At 35.2% G+C, this 25,155-nt stretch overlaps 1 protein-coding gene across 1 annotated transcript in view; it reads left to right on the top strand.

Moving 5' to 3' along the window:
- The window catches only part of TOPAZ1 (testis and ovary specific PAZ domain containing 1), a 101,324-nt gene that overhangs the window by 46,698 nt on the left and 29,471 nt on the right, over nucleotides 1-25,155 (top strand). Inside the window, exons 10-15 of the mRNA XM_030330143.1 lie at nucleotides 1,954-2,105; nucleotides 2,313-2,405; nucleotides 3,491-3,606; nucleotides 20,563-20,629; nucleotides 21,672-21,846; nucleotides 23,175-23,275. Of these exons, the coding sequence (XP_030186003.1) occupies nucleotides 1,954-2,105; nucleotides 2,313-2,405; nucleotides 3,491-3,606; nucleotides 20,563-20,629; nucleotides 21,672-21,846; nucleotides 23,175-23,275 (704 nt within the window). The remainder of the gene's footprint in view (nucleotides 1-1,953; nucleotides 2,106-2,312; nucleotides 2,406-3,490; nucleotides 3,607-20,562; nucleotides 20,630-21,671; nucleotides 21,847-23,174; nucleotides 23,276-25,155) is intronic.

Here is a 25,155-nt window from a genome sequence, read left to right as displayed (position 1 = left end):
TGATCTCATGGTTTGTGAGTTCAAGCCCTGCATTGGGCCCTGTGCTGACAGCTCGAAGCCTGGAGCCTGCTTCTGATTCTGTGTCTCCCTTTCTCTCTCTGCCCCTCCACTGCTCACACTCTGAGTCTTTCTCTCTGTCTCAAAAATAAATAAACATTAAAAAATAATGAAGATGGTAAATTTTATATTATGTGTATTTTATCACAATGAAAAATTGGGGGGGGGCAAGCAATGTAGCAGGTTGTGTCAAAAGCCATCACAATTTTTAAACTTTTGTCATCCAACAGTTTAACCAGGAGAGATTATTTTAAAAAGAGAAGTTATATTAATATTTTAAAATTTAAAAGTAGTTCATGACAAAAGAAGGAGGGCTTCGTGTCATTTAGTGGACTACTTAAACATTAACAAATTTTTTCCAACTATCTTTTTTTTTTAGTTTATTTATTTTGAGAGAGAGTGCCCATGTTCCCAAGGGCGGTGGGGCGGATGGGGATGGTGTTGGTGAGGAGAGAGAGCAGAGGAGAGAGAGAAAATGCCAAGAATTATCAATTGCCTCTCCATAGCTCGGAGCCTGACACAGAGCTCGATCCAACAAACTGTGAAATCATAACCTGAGCAGAAATCACGAATCGGACGCTTAACTGAGCCACCCAGGCACCCCTCTTTTTTTAAACATGCAGTTCCAGTTTTATTAATAAATGATAATAGCAAGCACTCTGAATTTCCCATGTTACCTGCTAAGAAGGCAACTATGCAGATACTGCAAAATGAATATCAGGAAGAACTCATCTGTATGTGCCCAGGAAAAACAGTTGTATATAAAGACGCTTTAAGAAAACCTGAATGTTGGGGCACCTGGGTGGCTCAGTCAGTTAAACATCTGATTTTGGCTTAGGTCATGATCTCATGGTTCCTGGGTTGGAGCCCCACGGCAGTCTCTGTGCTCATGGCTCAGAGCCTGGAGCTACTTCAGATTCTGTCTCCCTCTCTCTCTGCCCCTCCCCCTCCCCCCCCCCCCCCCTCTCTCTCTCTCTCTCTCTCTCTCTCTCTCTCTCTCTCTCAAAAATAAACATTAAGAAAAAAATTTTTTTTTAAAAAGAAAACCTGAATGTTATTATATTGTATTAAGGTTGTTAAAGGTTATTGTAACTTCAACAATTATTTTTTCTTATTATGCTATTGAACTTTATCAGTAGTTATTGACTTTCCCAAGCATCACCAAGTGATCCAGATAGTAATAAGTATTTTGGGCAGAAATAATTACACAAAAGTAAAGCCCAAAGTAATTTTTATTAAGGCAGTTTCAGCTAAGGTGTATAGATTTTGACCTATGAAATTTTGAAATTGGGAAAAAATAATGAATGAATGATCCCTAAAATTAATGGGGAAAATTTGTAATGGTTAAGTGTTGTATAGAAAATAGATTAAGGAATTGACATTAAGAAGTTACTTTGTCAAAGGAAATTAATCTGTACTTTTTAGTAGAGTGTTCATAATCATAAACTGGAATAAAAAAACTATCCTTAGGATTAACATGTTGGTGGGGTTAAAATGACATTCTTGTGTGTGTCAGAATAGTCTACATCCACCCCCAATTACACAGTTTCTCGTACATGACTAGGCCAGGCCTGAAGACTCCCCGAGAGCATGGCTCCCTCAGAGTTCATATTGAGACCATGGTATATGAGGTAACTTCGACGTATTTCGTGTGGTTAGCACATTGAGTTAGCTCCCGGTCTAGTGCCTAATATGCCTCGTTGATTTCAAATGTTGTGTGGTTATTAACTTCTGCTTTAATTTACTTTCATCAAATATTTCTGATGTGGAAATGTACCTTTCAAGAAAATAAATTTATACTACTTGATTTTTAAATATAGAAAATTTGCCTAATTTAGGAAAGATAAATATCTTAAAATCAGCACATGACTTTTATGTTTTGTTTGTTTGTTTTAGTAAACATGTTTATGGAGTACTACAGAAAGTTTCCTCCAGGTATACACTTTGATTTACAAGTGCTAAATGACCTTCTAAATTCTTTACTCAAACATTGTTTATTGAAAGAAGTATTTCAGGTAGTGAACCTCAGCATAATGGTTAAAATGCTGGTAAGTAACCTAAAAATATATACTTTCTAACTCATATGTGAACTTCTCTGTTATGTTTCTTGTTTGTATAATTTAGCAGTTAAATTTCTGTGTTGTCGAATACTTCCTAGAGGACACTTGTGTTTTTCAGCATAAACGAATTTGAGAAACTTAAGGTGTACAGAAAGAAGACATGAAAATGAGTGTAATTTTTTTTGTTTTATCCAGCCTGCTCTGAAAATATTACTAAAAATATTTGAGCATGTGGCAACTATGAAATTAAGGAATGCTGTACCTGCTTTAATTGATATATTTTGTAAGGTATGCTTTATCTCTTTTATTCTCTGATAGTGACTAACCAAGAAAATAATTCTTTCCACTAACACTCTTAAAGCACATTTTATCCACATTACTGATGCCAAAGAATTCTGTTTTTCAGAAATGTTCTTTTTCTCTTGAAATAGGATTTATAAACAGACTCCAGTGACTGATAGGCCTTCCCCTTAAATAAATCATTCCAAGCACTCCAGGTGACTTCTTTTTAAGTTGTGAAGTCATCTTTATACCTCAAAAATGATTAAAGAAAACTCTCTTCATCAAAAAGATTTGAGGTCATTTATAACAAAAATAAATATGCAAATCAATATATAAATAGAAAATCATGACCGAAACAAAGGAAGTAGATAGGGAAAAACATGGAGGTTAGGAATTAATTTTATATTTGACACTAAACAAAAAGAAAAATAATTTTCATGGCTTCCTAAAAATATGTTAAAATTTGTACTTTTGGATGCTTACTGGTATTTAGCACTGCATGGCCATCCATTTCAGAATAGGCTAACAGCAAGAAAGCCTGCATTTTCTTTAAGGAGCAGCATTGGAACCACTCTAGCAGATGTATGGATATTTCAGTGAATGCCTCTAGTTCCACTTTACAAAACTTGACAGAATTACCCGCCTAGAAATTTTTTGAACCAGAAATTACTGATTACCACTAATAGTTGTAGAAAAGCTCGGTTTGATACTTCTCAGGAAGTTTACAATCTGGGATAAGGTATAAACACCAGTGCTATGCTAAAGATGAAATGAGTACAAAACAAGATGTACGGACGATAAATTCATTGAGATAACTTGAAAAACAGAAAGAATATTCAAGTTTTGAATTAAAGAATTATTTTCATTTTCACTTTAAATTCTTAAAGTAGGGTGTCTAATTTTGGTTCTCAAATATTGGAAGAAAATATGCTTCAGACTTTTTAAGTGAATTTTAATTCTGCTTGTCTGCTTATTTCATTTTGTCCACCAGTCTCCTAATTGTTACATACTGGTTTTTAACTTTTTCATATTTGTATAAAAATGATTCCTTTTCTTTTTTTTTTTTTTTTTTTTTTTTTTGTCTTCTACAGTTTGTTGAAGTTGGGATGGTGTTTGACCCAGAACACTTTAACTATATCATCAAGCTCTTATACCAACTACAGGCTTCCCAACAAGAAATAACTGCAGTTCTGGAAATGAAATCCAGGTGAGAAAAGTCATTATAATTAAGGTTAAATTTTATATTTATATATATATTTTTTCTATATATTTATATATTTAAATATATATACTTATGGACTTACAAAGGATGAAAGGAAAGCACTTACTTACCACTGTTCAAACACCTGGGTACTTACCCACCATAAGCCCTTCTCCCATCTCTTGGCTCTGTCCTAGTCACATTGTCATTAGTCGGGCTGCCTCTAGACAGCCCTTCTGACCAGCCTCACCAAATCTTTGTCAGTACCTCATTCATCTCCATGCCTGCACATCAAGTGTAAAAGGAATCTCTTATCCTTTGTTTCAGAACTTACTTAATTACACTTACTGCACTCTCTTTTATGTATATAAATTGCGTTAATTCTTTATTTTCTTTCACTTCTTTTCATGTTAGCTATAATAAAATACTTTAAGCCCCTTCTTCATCTGTCTCTCACTTGTTCAGTTTCTCTATGTGGCTCATAGGACTCCCAAGACTTTTTTATTTGGAAACCTATGATAATTATGAGCAGTATCATAATATACCTGTATTGAGAAAAAGGAAAGCCTTGACTTTTACAGAAATTTTAAGTAAACCGTTATATACATAGAGAAAGTATTACATATTGTGTTTAAAAGAACCATGACTTTTGAATGAAATCATAGTTGATAGAATACAAATGGTATTAACTACCAAAGTCCTTGAGAATGCCTAGAAAGTTCCTTCATACAGCTTCCACAGCTGTTGTCATCTCCTTTCTCATTTTATAATACAGAGCTTTTGACTTCTTGGTTCATAGTGTCCGTAGGCCAAAAGAAGTACATTAGTAGTCACATTTATTATGTAGTTAGATGCAAACAAGTTAATAGTAGTAATTTTATGATATCTGACAGAAGGTTCTTAAAAATTTTAAATAACCTGTGAGGCTCCTATGCATTTGCTATAGTGCCCTGGATGTCATGGTACACAGATAGGGAATTGCAGTGATTCTACTAAGTAATAGGACGTCCCTTGAAGCACCAGCATTGAAGATACATTTGACTTCTTCAAGTTCTGGGAGTTGTTTCATTTCTTTAACTAATGATAATTGCAATTTATGTTGTCTATAAAAATTATAATACTCTTCAGGCTACATAAAGTGTTGGGACTACTTAGGAAATAAATTTTTGTGAGAAGAATGTCTAGCATAGAGTTCTGGGATTAAATCCATTTATAATAACTAGAGTACATCGATGTTTTCTTCAGAACATTAAGTCATTCCTCTTCTGATCCACATGCTAACAAGTTGGCTTTTTGGACAGTGGCAGCTATGACAGAGAGCTGAAATGGCTAGCAGATGTTAGTCTTCTGCCAGATTGAGTAGCATCTGGCACAAGGGAAGTGTGCGCGTCCATGTTCAAAAGGAGCAGCAGTACCCTGGTACCCAGAACAGCTATTCAACTCAACCCTTCAGGCGCTGATTGGGAAAAGGATCTCTTGATATAGGAAGACTCCAGAACAAACCAGCCTTAGTTTTCAAATTTTCAAATTGACACAATCCCACAAATATTTTTGTAGTTTATTTTACAACCCCTAATTTTGAAAATTGTATCCTTAAATACTCTACTACTTCGTATGCTCCCACTTCAAAAGAATTATCTGGTATTTTTAAGAGGAATTAACATTGGTGACCTATTTGATGAAGGACAGACTAGGAAAATAACTTGGTAGTTAAAAGGTACAGTTTATGGTTGGGGATGTGGATGCAGCCTCAATGCAGAAGGAAAAAAAAATTAATATTATTTTATATTTGTATTTTCCTGACACCTGTTGAAATAATTACCCTTTTCTGGCCTAGGGAAATGAGTTTCAATAGACACTCATACTTTGATTTTATTATAGTTTTTAATTAGGTAGTTTATAGTTCATTTGGAAGGTTTTCACTTTCAGTAGATAAGGCTGCTAGAAAAAAATTCTAACATTTACTTTCAGGATATCAGTGAGAATGTAGGTGTGTCTATAATCTAGGACATTTAACATACATTTAATGAGTAAATTTTTTTATTTTGAAATAATTTTAGACTTATAGAAATGTTGCAAAAATTAGTATAGAGACTTCCCATGAACCCTTCATCTAGCTTCCCTTCATGTTAATATCCTACATAGTAATGGTGCAGTTATCAAAACCAGGAAATCACTACTGTAAAACCCAATTAACTACACGTCTCAGTGCATCCTCATAGGACGTACATGGTGCCAATACATTTTAGATAAGTTAACCTTGATAACTTAGTAAAAACAGTGTTAACTGCCAGGTTTCTACATGTAAAGATACTCTTTGCCCCTTTGTAATTAATATTTGGGGGAAGAGTCTTTAACATTATACATTATCTGGTTCTTCCTCAAACCTTTACACATTAATTTTAGGATTCATCAGGGGATCTTTCCTGGAGGTTACTACTGTGGTATTTGCCCCATGGTGATTTTGTATTTTCCCTATTTCTTCTACATTTTTTTAATTGGAATTTTGAGTAAAGGAGAGTTGCCCCTTCTTCATTTATTTCTTCATTTATTTATATCAGTATGAGCTCATGTATATTTATTTTATTTTAGGGGTTATATATGATCTAATACTATTATTATTTTGTTGCTCAAATTATTCCAGATTTGACTTTTGGGAAGTGCTTCAGGGTAGTTCCTGTATCCTTCCATCACATTCTGTTCATTTTTCTACCATTTTCTTATTTTTTGGAGCCATAAAGTTGCTTTAAGTGTCATCTTCTGTTTTTCCTCCTGCAACATTGGCGACAACCAAGGAGCTTCTCCAAGGAGCTTTGGTTCCTTTTATGGGAGAGTGGTATTCGAAGACCAAGATCTGATCATTGCTACAGGAGCATAACTGCAGCCAGGCCTTCTGAGTGGACAGGGCTAGGAAATATATGCATGTAAATGTGTATACAAAATATGTAAATAAAAATACACATAGGAAATATATGTGTGCCTATATATATACAGACATATACATATATACACAAAAAACATACTTTTCTCTTTGTATGTATATTTAAAAAACATGAGTTCATACTGACAGCTTGATTCTAATCCAACACCACAGGTTTATTTTAGCCTTCCCTTTTTCTTATTTATAAATTCTTTCTGACAGTGAGAAACCTAACTTTCATTATGAATAATATGTTTAGTCATTTATCCATCCTATCCACATAAAGTGGTGTCAGAACTGCTAACCCATACCCCTGTGGAAAAAAAAAAATTTATTTAGAGTATGGTATTAGTATAAAGTTATTTTTTTTCTTTAGTCTTATAGTATTCAGCCAAAAAAATTATTTCCTCCGTTACTTAGGTTAGTTCTTTTTTTCCTCACTCCTTTCAGTGCGGTTATTCATTTGTAGAACATTGAGGTTATTCATTACTGTTTGTTTTATATTTTGAGTTCTTCCAAATCCTGGTTTTAATTATTTAAGGAGGTATATGAAACATTACTGTTTGTTCTAAGAGTCAAAGCTGTACTAAAATGTATGCAGTGAAAAGTGTTGGTTCTCCTTACCCCTAATGCCCTATTTCCATTCCTTCTTTTTACCTGTTTTCCACCTACTCAAGGTAGCCAGTATTTTAGTTTCTGGTTTGTCCTCCTTACAATGTGTAGATATATATATATTTTGTTATGTTTAATTCTTTCTTACATAAAGTGTATCATACAATAAATGCTCTCTTCAACTTTGCTTTTTTCACTAAAACAGTATATCCTGGAAATCAATTTAAATTAGTATAGGGAAATTTGTCATCCTTTTTTAGAACTGCACCGTACTTCGTTGTGTGGATATTCATACAATGCTGCAGTGAATAACCCTGAATATATGTATTTTTGTATTGTTGGAGGTATATTTTTATGGTATATTTCTAGAATTGGGATTGCTTGTTCAAAAGATAAGTGCACTACTGTACAAAGTACTCAAAAAGGTATGGATAACCAAAATGAAATTCTAAGAATATTCAAGTAACCCCAAAGGAAGATAAAGGGAAACAGAACATATAATAAAATGGCAGACTTAAGCTTTTTAGCTTATCAATACTCACATTAAATGTAAATGTTCTTTTTTTTGAGAGAGAGAGAGAGAGAGAGAGAGAGAGAGAGAGAGAAAACATGTGCATGTATTTGTGCATGTGCACACATGAGCAGGGAAGGGGAGCGTGGGAGAGAATGAAAGAAGGGGCACGTGGGAGAGAGTGAGAGAATCTCAAGCAGGCTCCTCGCTCAGCACCAAGCCCAGTGTCAGGCTTGATCCCACAACCCTGGGATCAGGACCTGAGCTGAAATCAAGAGTCAGATGCTCAGCCGACTGAACCACCCAGCTGCCCCTAAATGTAAATATTCTAATTATAACAATTAAATGACAGCAGTTGGCAGAGTAGATATAAAAGCACGATCCAACTATATACTATCTATAAGAAATTCACTTCCAATATGAAGATATAGGTAGGTTGAAAGTTAAAGCATGGAAAACAATATACCATACAAATGGTAATTTTGAAGAAAGAATGTGAATGGCTGTATTGATTACGGGTAAGATACACTTCAGAGCAAAGAAAATTACCAGAGACAAAGAAGAACACTGCATAATAACAAAATCATCAGTACACCAAGAATGCTTAGCAATCTGAAATGTGTATGCAGCAGACAACAGAGCTTCAAAATATGTGAAACAAAACTGATAGAGCTGAATGGATAAAATAGACAAATCTATAATTTTAGTTGGAGACTCTATAATACCAAATTACCAAAGAAGATAGTAAGGAAGGAACAAAGGAACTACAAAATAGCCAGAAAACAATTTAACAAAATGCCGGTAGTGAGTCTTGCCTATCAATTATTACTTGAAATGTGACTGGATTAAATTCTCCAAATGAAAGGCAGTGTCTAAATGGATTAAAAACAAGATCCAGCTATATGCCACCTTCTAGAGACTTACTTCAGCTATAAAGATACATATACGCTGAAAGTGAAGGGATGGAAAAAAAAAAAGCTGTTCCATGCACATGGAAACCAAGAGGGCAGGATATACTTTTTCTGAGAAATACTAGACTTTTAAGTAGGAAGAGACAAAGTCATTATATAAGGAAAGGAGTCAGTTCATCAAAGGGTATAACAATTGTATGAGGCACCTGGGTGGCTCAGTCAGTTGAGTGTCCGACTCTTGATTTTGGCTCAGGTCATGATCCTGGGATCATGGGATTAAGCCCCGAATCAGGCTCAGCACTGAGTGTGGAGCCTACTTAACATTCTTTCTCTCTCCCTCTGCCCCTCTCCCTGGCTTGTGCGCTTTCTCTCTCTCCCAAAATAAAAAGATAGATAGGGAATATAACAATTGTAAATACATATATATATATATATATATATATATACACACACACACACCCAACATCAGAGCAGCCTAATATCTAAAGCAAATATTAACAGATCTAGTGGGAGAAATAGACACCAGTATAATAAAAGTAGAGGATGTCAGTACTTATTTCAACAATGGGTATATCATCCAGCAGAAAATCAGTAAACAAACATGTGACATGAACTACACTTTAGACTAAATGGACCTAACAGATATATACAAAACAATTCCATCCAACAGGAGCAGAACAGACATTCTTCTTAAGCACATTCAGACCATTCTCAGGATAGATCATATGTTAGTTCACAAAACAAGTAAACAAAATTTAAGAGGATTGAGTCAGGTATCTTTCCTGATTACAATGATATGAAACTAGAAGTCAATAACAGGAAGAAAACTGGAAAACCCACAGATATGTGGAAATTAAACAGATACTCCTAAACAACCAGTTAATCAAGGAATAAATCAAAAGGGAAGTAAAAAAAACCTTAAACAAATGAGAATGGAAATGCAACATACCAAAATCTATGGGATACAGCAAAAGCAGTTCTAACAGAGACCTTTATAGTGATAAATGGCTACACTAAGAAAAAAGAAGGATCTGAAACCTAACTGAATATGTACCTCAAGGAAGTAGAAAAAGAAGAACAAACTAAGGTCAGGGTTAATGGAAGGAAATAAAGATCAGAGCAGAAATAAGTAGAAACTAGAAAAGCAATAGAAAAACAAAACCAAGGGTTTGTTTTCAAAAAGATAAAATTGACAAACCTTTAGCTACACTAAGAAAAAAGGAGAGATGGAGCAAATAAATCAGAAATGAAAGAGGAGACATAACTGGCAGCACAGAAATACAAAGGCTATTAAAAGACTAAGAACGGTTACACACCAACTGATTGGACAATCTAGAAGAATTGGATAAATTCCTAGAAACCTACAACTTGCCAAGTCTGAAACATGAAGAAATAGAAAAATTGAACAGACAGTTTTGAGTAAGGAGATTAAAAATCTTTCCATAAAGAAAAACCCAGGACTAGATGGCTTCACTGATGAATTTTACCAGTTAAGGAAGAGTTAATACCAATCCTGCTCAAACTCTTCCAAGAAATTGAAGATGAGGGGACACTTCCAAACTCATTTACAAGTCCAGTATTACCCTGATACCAAAGTCAGACAAAGGTACCACAAAAACTGAAAATCACAGGACATTTTTCTTGATGAACATAGATATAAAATTCTCAACAAAATATTACCAAACCAAATTCAACTGTGCATCATACACCAAGATAAAGTGGGATTTGTCCCTGGGATACAGTAATGGTTCAACATGTGTAAATCAATAAATATGATCTGTCCCATTAATAGAATGAAGGATGGATATCAAATGATTCAGTAGATGCAGATAAAGCATTTGACCAAATTTAACATCCTTTTGTGATAAAAACTCTCAACAAATTATGTATAGGGAAAATGGTACCTCAGTATAACAATGACCATATATGACAAGGCCGCAGCTGACATACTGCACAGTAAAAAGCTGAAAGATTTTTCTCTAAGATCAGGAACAAAGAAAAGATGTCTACTGTAACCACTTATGTTCAGCACAGTGTGGAAGTCCTAGGTGGAGTAATTAGGCAAGAAAAAGAAATCAGGGGTGCCTGGGTGGCTCAGTTAGTTAAGTGTCCGACTTGAGCTCAGGTCGTGATCTCATGGTTCACAAGTTCAAGCCCAATGTCAGGCTCTGTTCTGACAGCTCAGAGCCTGGAACCTGCTTCAGAATTTGTGCCTTCCTCTCTCTCTCTGCCCCTCCCCCACTCACACTCTGTCTCTCTCAAAAGTAAATAAACATTAAAAAAAATTTTTGATGGGATCTCATCAAAATAAAAAGCTTCTGCACAGTGAAGGAAACAGTCACCAAAACTAAAAGGCAACTGACAGAATGGGAGAAGATATTTCCAAATGACATATCAGATAAAGGGCTAGTATCCAAAATCTATAAAGAATTTAATCAAACTCAACACCCCCCCCCAAAAAAAAATCCAGTGAAGAAATGGGCAAAAGACTTGAACAGACACTTCTCCAAAGAAAACATCAAGATGCCCAACCGACATGTGAAAAAATGCTCAACATCACTCATCATCAGGGAAATACAAGTCAAAACCACAATGAGATACCACCTCACACCTGTCAGAATGGCTAACGTTAACAACTCAGGCAACAACAGATGTTGGCGAGGATGCGGAGAAAGAGGATCTCTTTTGCATTGTAGGTGGCAATGCAACCTGGTGCAGCCACTCTGGAAAACAGTATGGAGGTTCCTCAAAAAACTAAACATAGAACTCCCTATGACCCAGCAATTGCACTACTAGGCATTTATCCACGGGATATAGGTGTGCTATTTCGAAGGGACACATACACCCCCATGTTTATAGCAGCACTATCAACAATAGCCAAAGTATGGAAAGAACCCAAATGTCCATCGATGGATGAATGGATAAAGAAGATGTGGTATATATATATACAATGGAGTGTTACTCGGCAGTCAAAAAGAATGAAATCTTGCCATTTGCAACTACGTGGATGGAACTGGAGGGTATTATGCTAAGTGAAATTAGTCAGTCAGAGAAAGACAAAAATCATACGACCTCACTCATAGGAGGACTTTAAGAGACAAAACCGATGAACATAAGGGAAGGGAAACAAAAATAATATAAAAACAGGGAGGGGGACAAAACAGAAGAGACTCATAAATATGGAGAACAAACTGAGGGTTACTAGAGGGGTTGTGGGAGGGGGGATGGGCTAAATGGGTGAGGGGCACTCCTTATCATTGTTGCTAACAATCATATGCTAACTAATTTGGATGTAAATTTTAAAAAATAAAAAAATTTTTTAAAAATTTTTTAAAGAAAAAGACATTCAAATTAGAAAGAAAGAATTAGAATTGTCTCTGTTTGCAGATTACATGATCCTACATACAGAAAACCTTAAAGACACCACCAAAAATCGTTAGAACTAATTAAGTAAAGTTGCAGGATGTCATATCCACATACAAAAATCAGTTGCGTATTGAAAAAGCATTTGACAAAATGCAACATCCATTCATGATAAAAACCCTCAACAAAATAGTGTTAGAGGGAACATACCTCACCATAATAAGGGCCATATATGAAAAACCCACAACTAATATCATCCTCAATGGGGGAAAACTGAGAGTTTTCCTTTTGCAGTCAGGAACAAGACAGGAATGTCCATTCTGACCACTGTTATTTAACATAGTATTGGAAGTCCTAGCCACAGCAAGTAGACAGCAAATTGGCAAGGAAGAGGTAAAACTTCCACTATTATATGCAGATGACATGATACTCTATACAGAAAACCCAAAAGACTCTACCCAAAAAATTGCTAGAACTAATACATGAATTCAGCAGTCTTAGAATATAAATTCGTTGTACAGAAATCCATTGCATTTCTATATACTAACAATAAAGCAGCAGAAAAAGAAATAAAGGGATGGATCCCATTTACAATTGCACCAAAAACCATAAGATACCTAGAAATAAACCTAACCAAAGAGGTGAAATTTCTGTACTCTGAAAACTATAGAACACTAATGAAAGAAATTGAGGAGGGCACAAGAAATGGAAAGATGTTATTTTGATGTATCTTCTCAGAGCTAGAACAAACAATCCTAAAATTTGTATGGAACCACAAAATATCCCAAGCAGTCAAAGCAACCTGGAAAAAACAAAGCAAAGCTGGAGGCATCACAATTCTGGACTTCAAGTTATAGTACAAAGCTGTAGTGATCAAAACAGTATGGTACTGGCACAAAAATAAACACATATTTCAATGGAGCAGAATACAAAAGTCAGAAATGAACCCACAACTATGTGGTCAGTTTTCAACAATCCAATTGGGAAAAAACAGTCTCTTTTACAAATAGTATTGGGAAAACTAGACAGCAACATGCAAAAGAATGAAACTGGACCTCTTTCTTACACCATACACAAAAATAAATTCAAATGGATCAAAGACCTAAATGTGAGACATTAAAATCCTAGTAACCTCTTTGACCTTGGCCATAGCAACTTCTTACTAGATACATCTCCTGAGGCAAGGGAAACAAAAGCAAAAATAAACTATTGGGAATTCATCAAAATAAACTTCTACACAGCAAGGGAAACAATCAACAAAACTAAAAGGCATCCTACAGAATGGGAGAGGATATTTGCAAATGGCATATCTAATAAAGGGTTAGTATCTAAAATAAATGAAGAACTTATAAAACTGAATATCCAAAAAATGAATAATCCAGTTAACAAATGGGCAAAAGACATAATTAGGCATTTTTCCAAAGAAGACATATAGATGGCCAACAGACACATGAAAATATGTTCATCGTCACCATCTAGGAAATGCAAAGCAAAACTGCAATGAGATGTCACTTCACACCCGTCAGAATGGCTGAAATCAACACACACAAAAAAACAAAACACACGTTTTGTGTGTTTAAACATATTCACATATTAAAATATGTTCATTATCACTTACCATCCAGGAAATGCAAAGCAAAACTACCAATTCTCACACCTGTCAGAATGACTAAAATCAATAACCCAAAAACAACAGGTGTTGGCAAGAATGTCAGGAAAGGGGAACCCTCTTGCACTGTTGGTAGGAATGCAAACTGGTGCATCCACTCTGGAAAACAGTATGAAGTTTCCTCGAAAAGTTAAAAATAGAACTACCCTACGATCCAGCAGTTGCACCACTAGTATTTACCAAAAGAATATAAAAATACTAATTCAAAGGGATACATGCACCCTGATGTTTATAGCAGCATTATCTACGATTGCCAAGTTATGGAAGCAGCTCAAATGTCCATCAACTGATGAGTGGATAAAGAAGTTGTGGTGTGTGTAAAACCTTGGCTTGTGAGGAACTTGTTCTGTGAGTGTTCCACAAGATGAGCAAACATTTCTAACAAATTTTAACTTGATAAACGAGTGATGTCTTGCAATATGAGTAGTATGCAATGCTGAATGTCACATGATCACAACTTAGCCCTTGGTTCTTCTCTGTCTCGCTGCAGATTGTGTGTGATCATCTCTCATACTCGGATGCTCGGTCTCAGGCCACAGTGTTTGGCAGAAATCAGTGATTTTTCAGAACGCTGGAAGGTGCCCACAGCTGGTACTACTAGTGTGTTTTTTGTCACTTCAAAGCACCTATGGACAGTCATTTGCTTTTGCATACAAGAGTATGCTTAGGAATGCTTTGCTTCATTCTGGGTCAGGCTGCCTGCAGATATAGACCCTTTCCTCTGCTGTCTTACTGCCTGTTACATTAAATACAGTATATGACAAGAGTTTATTAATACTGTACTGTAGTCAACATGTGTGAGCATATACAATGGCCCCCATGCAGAAAAAGGTTGAAAAGGAAGGCAGTAAGAAGATAATTACAATGGAAGTAAAAAAGGAGAAGTACAGATGAGGTATGCAGGTGGCCAAAATTGCAAGATTTTAGAAGAAGTCTATGTCTATATCTCGTTTGCAGAGGAGGAGGAGATAAAGGTATCCCTCATTTCAGATGAGATTAGGGAAATGGGTAAAATGTGAGAAACAGTGCAAGATTTTGGAGAAAAGCACCACCTGATGAAGGCTTTAGCAGTGCAAGCGATGAATCTGTTTAACGACAATGCAATGTCACATTTCCGCAGAATCCTCAAAAGGAGGCGAAAGCAAGTGTGCTTGGAAAGGTTCCTTGTTAAAGTTGCATGAAAAGAAAAAGATTCCACAGAACCAATAGATGGCAGCAATTCCGTTAGAAAGTCATTCTATACAATAACCCTCCTCTCTCTTGTCTCCCTCACACCAGCCACAAAGGTTTACAAAGGGAAGTACAGATTAATTTGTTTATTTTTCTTTATATTTTGTATTTTCTTTTTAATTTTATATTATAGTACAGTATTGTAATCATTTTTATATGAATATTTTTGGGTTGTGGAATGAATCATCTGAGCTTCCATTATTTCTTGTGGGGAAATTGACTTTCATATACAAGTGCTTTGCATTACAAGCATGTTTCTGGAACAAATTATGCTCGCAAACCAAGATTTTACTGCATGGGTGTGTGTGTGTGCGTGTGTGTATATGCATGCAATGGAATATTATTCAGCCATAAAAAAAAGAATGAAATCTCACCATTGCAACAATGTGGATGGAACTAGAGAGTATAATCCTAAGTGAAATAAGTCAGAGAAAGACAAATACCATATGATTTCACTCATATGTGGAATTTAAGAAACAAAACAAATGACTGTAGGGAAAAGAAGAGAGTGGCAAACCAAGAAACAGACACTTTGTATAGAGAACAAACTAATGGCTACCAGAGGGGAGATAGGCAGGGGGATGGGTTAAATAGGTATGGTGATTAAGGAGGGAATTTGTGATAAGCACCCAGTGTTGTGCAGAAGTGTTGTATCACTAAATTATACACCTGAAACTAACATTATACTGTGTGTTAACTAACCGGAATTTAAATAAAAACTTAAAATAAAAATTTAAAAATTAAAACACAAAGTTGCATCTCTATATACTAATAGCGAAGTATTCAGAAAAATCAAGAAAACAATCCCCTTTACAATAACCTCTTAACAAATAAATTTACTGAGGAGGTGAAAGATTTATACATTGAAAACCATGAAACTGATAAAAGTAATCAAAACAAAAAAAATAAAAAGATATTCTGTGTTCATGGATCGGAAGAATTAATACTGTGAAAATGTCCATGCTACCCAAAACTAACTATAGGTTCAATTCAATTCCGATCAAAATTCTAATAACATTTTTTTTACAGAAATAGAAAAAACAATTTTAAAATTCATACGGAGCTACAACATACCCTGAATGGCTAAAGCAATCTTGAGCAAAAAGAACAAAGTAGGGTATGGTGTATATATACAGAATATGTATTATTCAGCCTTTAAAAAGAAGGATATCCTACCATCTGTGACAACACGGATTAACATGGAGTACATTATGCTAAGTGAAATAAGGCAGTCACAGAAAGACAGATCTGCATGATCTCACTTGTATGTGGAATCTGAAGAAGTCTAACTCAGCAACAAATTAGAATAGTGGTTACCAGGAGATGGGGATGGGAGCAGATGAGATGTTGGTCAAAGGGTACAAACTTGTAGCTGTAAAATTAGTAAGTTCTGGAGACCTATTTTACAACATAATGACTATGGTTAATCATAACGTATTGTGTACTTGGAATTTGCTGAGAGATGTATTGTGTACTTGGAATTTGCTGAGAGTAGATCTCGTGTTCTCACCCCCCCCCCATACACACACACTAGATGAGGTGATAGATACATTAACTATCTCAATGGTGACAATTATTTCACAATGTATATACATTTAGTAAAACATGTTGTATATCTTATATACAATTTTTATTTGTCAACATGCCTTGGTTTAACTGGGGGAAAAGTGTCAATAACAGTGCTAGCTAGCAAGGGTTTAGGAAAAGTGTCTCTTATATGTTTTGGTGGGAATGTAAAATTATATAGCCATTACGGAAAATAGTTGAGCAGTTTCCTTAAAAACTGAACATATAAAAATCAAGTATAGCATTGAACTATTGGGCATTTATTGTAATGAAATGAAAACTTGTACTCAAAAATTTGTGTACAAACATTCATAGCAGCTTTAATTGTAATAGCCAAAACCTAGGGGGAAAACAGATGTTCTTCAACAAGTGAATGAACAGTTCAGTTGTGGTACATCCATACCAAGGAATACTACTTAGCAATAGAAATCAACAAACTATTGAAACATGAAACAAATTGTTCTCAAAGAAATCATACTGAATTTAAAAAGCCAATCTCAAAGGCCACATGCTACGTGGTTCCATTTATATAACATTCTCAAAATGACAAAGCTGTAGATTTGGAGAACCAAGTATGGTTGACAGGGGATGGGGATAGGGGTTGGGGGGTGAGTATAAATGGGTAACATGAGGAAGTTCCTTTGTGGTGATGGAACAGTTCTATATCTGTATTGTGGTGATGGTAACATGAATCTATATATGGGATAAAATTGCATAGAACTACACACCCACAGATGAATGCATGTAAAAAGTGGTGAAAACTAAATAATATCTGTAGCCTAATTAACAGTATTGTAACAATGTCAGTTTCCTAGTTTTTATGTTGTTCTGCAATTATGTAAGAAATCATCATTGGAAGAAGCTGGATGAAGAGTACCAGGACTAGGTACTATTTTGAAAATTTCTGTGAGTCTATAATTATTTCAGTATAAGTTTTTTAAGGGTAAGTACATATGTTAGATACAGCCCAGAGGGCTCTACCAATTTGTATACGTGGTATGTATATATACATTATGTTTGTATAGATATGTTGTATTCACGGTGTATATGTTTGTATATGTGGTGTGTGTATATACGTATTTTGGTATATGTGCATATATGTACCTGTGGTGTGTGTGTGTATACATATATGTACACACACACATATATATCCATATATCCAGAAACTTCAGAGACTATTCAGCACAGCTTTGCTAACATAGTGTGTCATACTTTTTTCTAGTCTGTTAGGTAACAAATGGTATTTCAGTGTTCTGATTTGCTTTTCTTTTACCATAAATGAGTTTAAAACTTTTCTTTTCATGTATTTGAGGGCTGTTTTTATACTTTTTGTTGTGAATTGTCTGCTCATGTCCATTTTTCTATTGGATTCTGGTTCTTTGTTCCTTAATATTTTTTTCTAGTTTGTCAGTTGTCTTTTGAATTTGTTTATGGTTTTTACCATGCAAAAACTTTTATTTTTATTCAACCTACATTATCAATCTTTTTTTTATTGCCTCAGTTTTGAGTCATAGTTATTTTTTATTGCATCTGAATTTTGAGTCATAATTTACCTAAACCAAGGTTTTAGAGAAATTCACCCATGTTTCCTTATTTATATGGTTTCATTTCTATAGTTAGGTTCTTAATCTATTTGGAGTTTATTCTTATGTGTAGTGTAAGATACAGGTCTAATTTTTTTTTCCATTGGTTGTCCCAGTTTTCCCAGCACCATTTATTTAACTTGAGTGATTTGAAATGCTACCTTTATCAAATACTAAATCTCATATGTGTTTGGGTCTGTGTCTGGACTTTGTATTCTATTCCACTGGACTGTTTGTTTATTTGTGCACCAGTTCCACAGTATTTTAATTATAGAGGCTTTAGTAATATGTTTTAACATTTTGTGGGGATAATCCCCCGTGAAGTTTTTCTTTTCCATGTCTCTCTTGCTCTTCGTGCATGTATGTTTTATTGCCTGTAAGTAGTTTGTCTTACCTAACTGCTTTGGCTCCTACCTCTAGTACAGTATTGAATAATAATGGATAGGGCCACCTGGGTGGCTCAGTCGGTTAAGTGTCCGACTTCAGTTCAGGTCATGATCTCATGGTTCATGAGTTCGAGCCCCGCTTCGGGGCTCTGATATCTCAGAGCCTGGAGCCTGCTTCAGATTCTGTGTCTCCCTCTCTCTCTTTCCTCTCCCCTGCTACCACTCTGTCTCTCTCTTAAAAATGAATAAACATTAAAAATTTTTTTAAATGAATAATAATGAGTAATAATGGATATGGTGGACATCTTTTCATTGTTCCTGATCATAGTGGAAATATCTCTAGAATTTTCTCATTAAATACAATAGTAGCTTTAGGACTAAGATATATGTATTTAATCACTCTAAGAAAGTGTCTCTCAGTCCCTATATTCATAAGTGAATTGATGTTGAATTTTATCAGTCTTTTTTAATATCTATGGAAATAATCATGATTTTTCCCTTAGATTTATTAATATGGTATATGATATTGATGGATTTTCTAATACTGAAGTTGCCTTACATTTGCAAAATAAATACCACTCTGTCATGGTGTATCATTTTCTTAAGATGGTCTTGGATTCTGTTTGTCAATATTTTTAATTTTGTGGTAAAATACACATAATATTTACCATCTTAACCATTTTTAGGTGTACATTTCAGCAGCGTTAAATACATTCACATTTTTGTGCAGCCATCACAACCATCATCTGCGTAACTCTTTTCAATTTTGTAAAACCGGTTTGCTTGTTAATATTTTATCTAGCTTTTTTCATCACCATTATAAGTGATACTGTTCTGTACTTTTCTTTCTTCCGCCTTTATCTAGTTTAAGTATCAATGTTATTTATACTTGATTCATGAAAGGAATTAGGAATTCCATTAAAAAAATTTTTTTTAATCTTTATTTATTTTTGAGAGAGAGACAGAGTGTGAGCACAGGAGGAGCAGAGAGAGAGGGAGACATAGAACCTGAAGCAGGCTCCAGGCCCTGAGCTGTCAGCACAGAGCCGGATGCGGGGCTCGAACTCACGAACCATGAGATCATGACCTGAGCCGAAGCCTGACGCTCAACCGACTGAGCCACCCAGGCGCCCCAAGGAATTCCATTTTAATGCTTATAGAGCATTATAAGTTAATTTGTAGAGCATTGAGACTAATTATCAAAACTAACCCCATAATTTGATGTACAGTAATGGCACCCTCTTCTTCCTTTTTTCTTCTTTTTCTCTTTCCAGTTGCCAAAGGATGTTTCTTCTTCATTTTTGTCGTTTTTTTCTTTCCCAGAAGCTATGCATTTTATAAATTGTGTTCTTTTTTTTTTTTTTTTCAAAAAAATTTTAAGTTGATTTATTTATTTTGAGAGAGAGCACGAGCAGGGTGTGGGCAGAGAGAGTAAGAGAGAATTCCAAGCAGGTTCCACACTGTCAGCACAGAGCCCAGTTCAGCTCATACTCACAAACTGTGAGGTCACAAACCTGAGCAGAGATCAAGAGTCTAACACCTTAACTGACTGAGCCACCCAGGCATCCCTAGATTGTGTTCTTCAAATCATACAAACTTTTAAGTTCCTTCTGCGTGATTTGGGTTATAATCTACCCAGTTTTTGTTTTGTTCTATGGGTTTTTTAAAAATCATTTTCAAATTTAGTATGGACTTAGTCTGTTGTATTTTTTTAATCAGTGTTAGGTTCCATCTGTTCAATTTTCCCCCACAGGGTTTTTGGTTTTGGTTTTTTGGTTTTTTTGTTTGGTTGGTTGGGGTTTTTTTGCATTGTTTTTGTTCTGGTCTGTTTCTGCTTATCACAAATCCTTGTGGATCAGCAAGGATGAAGTGGGAGCAGGAGAGAACAAGTGCTGGTTTTAATGTTTTTCTTCTCTTTTTATTCACAATTATTTTGAAGCTTTGGCATTTTCTGTCTTAGTTACTTTACAGGCTGAAGGTATGGTTTCATGTAGAATTTCCCTTTTCATTCCTGTTGCCTATGGTTTGGGGAAGAAATAATGTGAGGTGGGTATCTATGCATTTGCCATTTTCTTCAGCTCTAAAGAATTTTTATAGATACTGCATTCCTTTTTTTCCACTCTCTGAGGTATATACTTTGGAACAAGTGAATTAGGGACAATAGTGACTTTGGGGGGTGTGAACATAATTAATGCTTTTCTATTGTTAAAGGTTACGGATGAGGCAATTTAAACAGAACTGGAAATGTGATTTAGATTCAGCCTTGAATGAAATACAGGTATGACATTTACTTTTTTAAATAAATAGCTGTGATCTCTGAAAACCAGTAATAACAAAGGACCTTGAATAGTAAAAGTTTTAGGAAAAATTTTTAAAATGTGACTGTTATACAAAGAAAGTGCTCAAGAAAAAAGTTTAATTTTTTTAATACTTTGAAATACAAATGTAACTTCTGGAGTTATGGACTATTCTAAAAATAATTCTGGAAATAATTGGCTCATTTCCAAAGTTAACTTCTATCAAGGTATAATAATCTAAGGCTTAATTAACCTTCAATTCTTATCACTGGACAGACTCAGTGCATAAGAAAGTTGGCTTTCTTGTCACAGTCCATGGATGGCTGCGATATGTGAGATGATAGTGGAAAGCCAAGGCCAGTGTGCCTTTTCCAGGCGTTTGGAGGATAAGAAATGGAGAACTTTCAGGACGATTTTACTGTTTGGTTTAAGATGATTTTTATATTCATGTAGTAATTGTTGGTCTAGTCTTAATTAGTATTTATATCCTTGAAACAATCTGTTGGTATGGAAAACTATTTCTTTGTTTATAATAGAAAATAATGAGAAGAGGTTAAGTTTACTGAAATTTACTTTGTATTCCCAAAATGATATTTGGGCCCCAAATCATAAATGGGGCCAAATAATAGTAAAATGCAATCTGTAAAAGTAGCAAAATAATGTATTTCTCTGGAGACAGCTCAAATCATATTGCTAATTATCTCTTTTCCATAAAATCTATCCTACTGTCTAGTTCAGGTTTGAGGGTGACATCCTTAAGTACATTAGGAACAAGACCATTAAAACAAATGGACATTGCCATCTGGAACTTATAGAGACTGTGCTGTAGTCAGAAACACAAATTGTATGATAGAAAGTTTTTTAATGGTATAACACTGCTGGTAAGTTTATAAGACCTATGGAGATTGTCTTATTAATTTCTGTATATCTAATGTCAGCATGTGCCTATTCCATAATATGTTTGCATAATGACAGCTTTCTTTCTCTTTTTTTGTTTTGTTTTGTTTCTAATAATTCTGATAGCATTGTAAAGAAAAAGGTGACTGGACCAAATTGGGAAATTTATACATTAACATAAAAATGAGCTGTGGAAACTTTGCAGATTTCCAGAGATTTTGTGCTTGTATTGCTGAAACACTAACACAAAACTGTAAAGAAGAGAGACCAGGCATTCCATTTTGTGAATTTGCTGAAACAGGTAAAATGTCACTATTTGGGTCTGAGTATTATGTGTGTTAGCGTGGTGCAGTGTTTTTAACAGGAATGTAAAGCTCTTAATATTTTCCACGTTGGGGATAAGTTAATATTGCAGATTTCAGATTTCTCTTTATAAATATTTCCATCTTTTTATTATTAAGTTAGATTATAATGATATAAGGTCAAGAATTGGTGTTTTAATATCTCATGCTTCATGTTTTATTTTTCTTTTCATTCAGATTGGTAAAACTATTCCTAGCAAATTATACTGGAGCACCTGAATTTTTGAATCATTTAAGTTGTTACTATCTTCACTACAAGTCAACAAAATTCATGTTTTTGAGACTTTTTTGAGCTCTTCGCTGCTATTTATATATTTTTTAAATGTTTATTTGCTTATTTTGAGAGAGAGAGAGAGAGTGAACATAAGCAGAAAGAGAGTCCCAAGCAGGCTCCCCACCATCAGCGCAGAACCTGACACAGGACTCAATCCCACAAACCGTGAGATCATGGCCTGAGCTGAAATCAAGAGTCAGACACTCAACTGACTGAGCCACCCAGGTGCCCCTTCACTGCTGTATATTCTTTATCAGGGGTCAGCACATGTTTTCTGCAAAGGGCCAGGTAGTAAATGTTTTAGGCTTTACACATTCACATTTAATCTGTGTTACATAGTTTTCTTTTCCTTTCAAACAACCCTTTAAAAATAGGGAAACATGGGAGGCTCCTGGGTGGCTCAGTCGGTTGAGTGACCGACTTCAGCTCAGGTCAAGATCTCACAGTTCGTGAGTTTGAACCTTGTGTTGGGCTCTGTGCTGACAGCTCAGGGCCTGGAGCCTGCTTTGGATTCTGTGTCTCCCTCTCTCTCTGCTCCTCCCCTGCTCACACTCTGTCTCTCTCTCAAAAATAAATAAATATTAAAAAAAAATTTTTTTTTAAATAGGGAAACATGGGGCACCCAGGTGGCTCTGTCAGTTAGTTAAGCATCCGACTTCAGCTCAGGTCATGATCTCATGGTTCGTGGGTTCGAGCCCTGCATCAGGCTCTGTGCTGACAGCTCAGAGCCTGGATTCTGCTTCTGATTCTGTGTGTGTGTGTCTCTCTCTCCCAAAAATAAATAAAAACATTAAAAAAATTCTTTTTAATAGGGAAACCATTTTTAGCTCTCAGGCTATACAAAAACAGACCACACACCAGATTTGGCATGTAGGCTGTGGTTTGCCGACACCTGATCTTTGGTCTAGTATCAATAATTTCATGTTAATTTGCCTTTTCTGTCATTTTAAATGACTTTTCCACCTTTTCCCATATGCCTACTTTGTGTTCCAGTTAGCAAAGATCCACAAAATAGTGAAGTAGATAAAACTTTGCTGGGAAGAATTGGAATCAGTGCTATGTACTTCTATCACAAGCTGTTGCAGTGGGCCAAGGTATGTCATTAAATTTTGTTTGGGCTTGGTACAGAAAGTGTTAATTTTAAATTTTTTAACAGAATATAGTTAAAACTACAAATTAGAAATTTGCTAATAATGTTACAAGTGGCAAAATGAGTCCCAGACTAGTAAGTGAATTATTAGGTGGTATATTAAGCAAACGTGGAAAGGAAGTATCAGGAGACCAGCTACCCTGAAGTATCTCACTATAGGGAGCACTTGGGAAGCTGTGCTAAATACCATTTTGCAAGAGTTCAAGACCTTTTTTTTAAGATGAATCTGGTAAACTCACAACAGAACTTCTTAAAAATCATCTCCTAGAATGCTCTAGAACACTATATCCCATATATCTTGATATCTGCTTTGGGATATCTGCATAGAAGTGGTCTAGTTATTCTGGACTATACTGAACTACCATTCTTTAGATTTCCCTGAGGTGGCAGGTGGTTATAGATTCATTAAAGTGAAATAAAGTAAAGGACAGGAAAATCTAAAACAAGAAGTAAGTGCTGAGGGATGAATGGAGCAGTTGAGAGTGTGGTCAATACTGAATCAACTATTACAATATATCTTTTTGTTACTACTTCTTATATTTCATATAATTGAAGGTGAATTGAATAAGTTATAATTGAGTATGTTCAATAACATTTAAGCACAGGGTCACTCCTACATATACAGATTCATGGATATTAAAAATTTTAATGCTTATCTGTTTCTGAAAGAGAGAGACAGGGCGTGAGCGGAGGAGGGGCAGAGAGAGAGGGAGACACAGAATCCAAAGTAGGCTTCAGGCACCGAGCTGTCAGCGCAGAGCTGGATGCAGGACTCAAACTCATGAACCACAAGATCATGACCTGAGCCAACATGGACACTTAACCTACTGAGTCACCCAGGCACCCCCATGGATTTGTTTTATTTAAAAAACAACAACAGTGGCACCTGGATGGCTCAGTCAGTTGGGCGTCTGACTTTAGCTTAGGTCATGATCTCACATTTCGTGAGTTTGAGCCCCGTGTCAGGCTCTGTGCTGACAGCTCAGAGCCTGGAGCCTGCTTCAGATTCTGTGTCTCCCTCTCTCTTTCTACCCTCCTCCACTCATGCTCTGTCTGTCTCTGTCTCAAAAATAACTAAACATTAAAAAAATTTTTTTTAAAAACAGCAACAGAATCCTTATATATAAGGTCTTCAGTCTCCAAGCTCTTCATGAGGTTTAGCACCTACTGTGATGTGTGATCCCATACCGACTGATGTGTGATTAGTATGTGATCCCATACTGGGATGGGCAGAATGTACCTTGTCCCTGGTCTCACAGTCTAGTTTAAGGTTCATCATAGCATTAATTTCTTAGATATTTAATGCTTGAGAAATTGAGGACTACATGATAAAATCTTTTTGAAAAAGATAGATTTTGCTACAATTTTAAGGCATATTTTAATTTTATTTGGTTAATACTATCTCTTAAGAGGTTGGTGAGTTTGTACCTGAATTTTGATTTAAAATTTTCACTGTCTTGTTTGAAACAAATATTTTATTTATTTTACTTAGTATGAATTTTTTTAGTGGAAACCTATTCCTTTTGAACACAAAATTATTAAAATTAAGTTAAAGCTTTCCCTTTAAAAATGCACTCATTTATATAGGCAACTTAAAAATACTTTGACATCACAATATGAATCTGACTCAGCTAGTACAGAATATAATATAAAACAAGGGTCCATCTAAGAGCCAGATCTGGCCCTCACCTGTTTTTTTACATCTCAAGAGGTAAGAGTGTTTTTTACATTTTTAAACAGTTAGAAAAGAAAAACAGCAACAACTAAAAAGAATGTGCAACTGACTAAATGTGACCTGCAGAGCCTAAGTATTTACTATCTGGC

This window comes from Lynx canadensis, chromosome C2, assembly GCF_007474595.2.
Source record: "Lynx canadensis isolate LIC74 chromosome C2, mLynCan4.pri.v2, whole genome shotgun sequence".
NCBI lineage: Eukaryota > Metazoa > Chordata > Mammalia > Carnivora > Felidae > Lynx > Lynx canadensis.
Note: the sequence above shows the minus strand (reverse complement) of the source record. Positions and strands in the feature narration are given on the sequence as shown.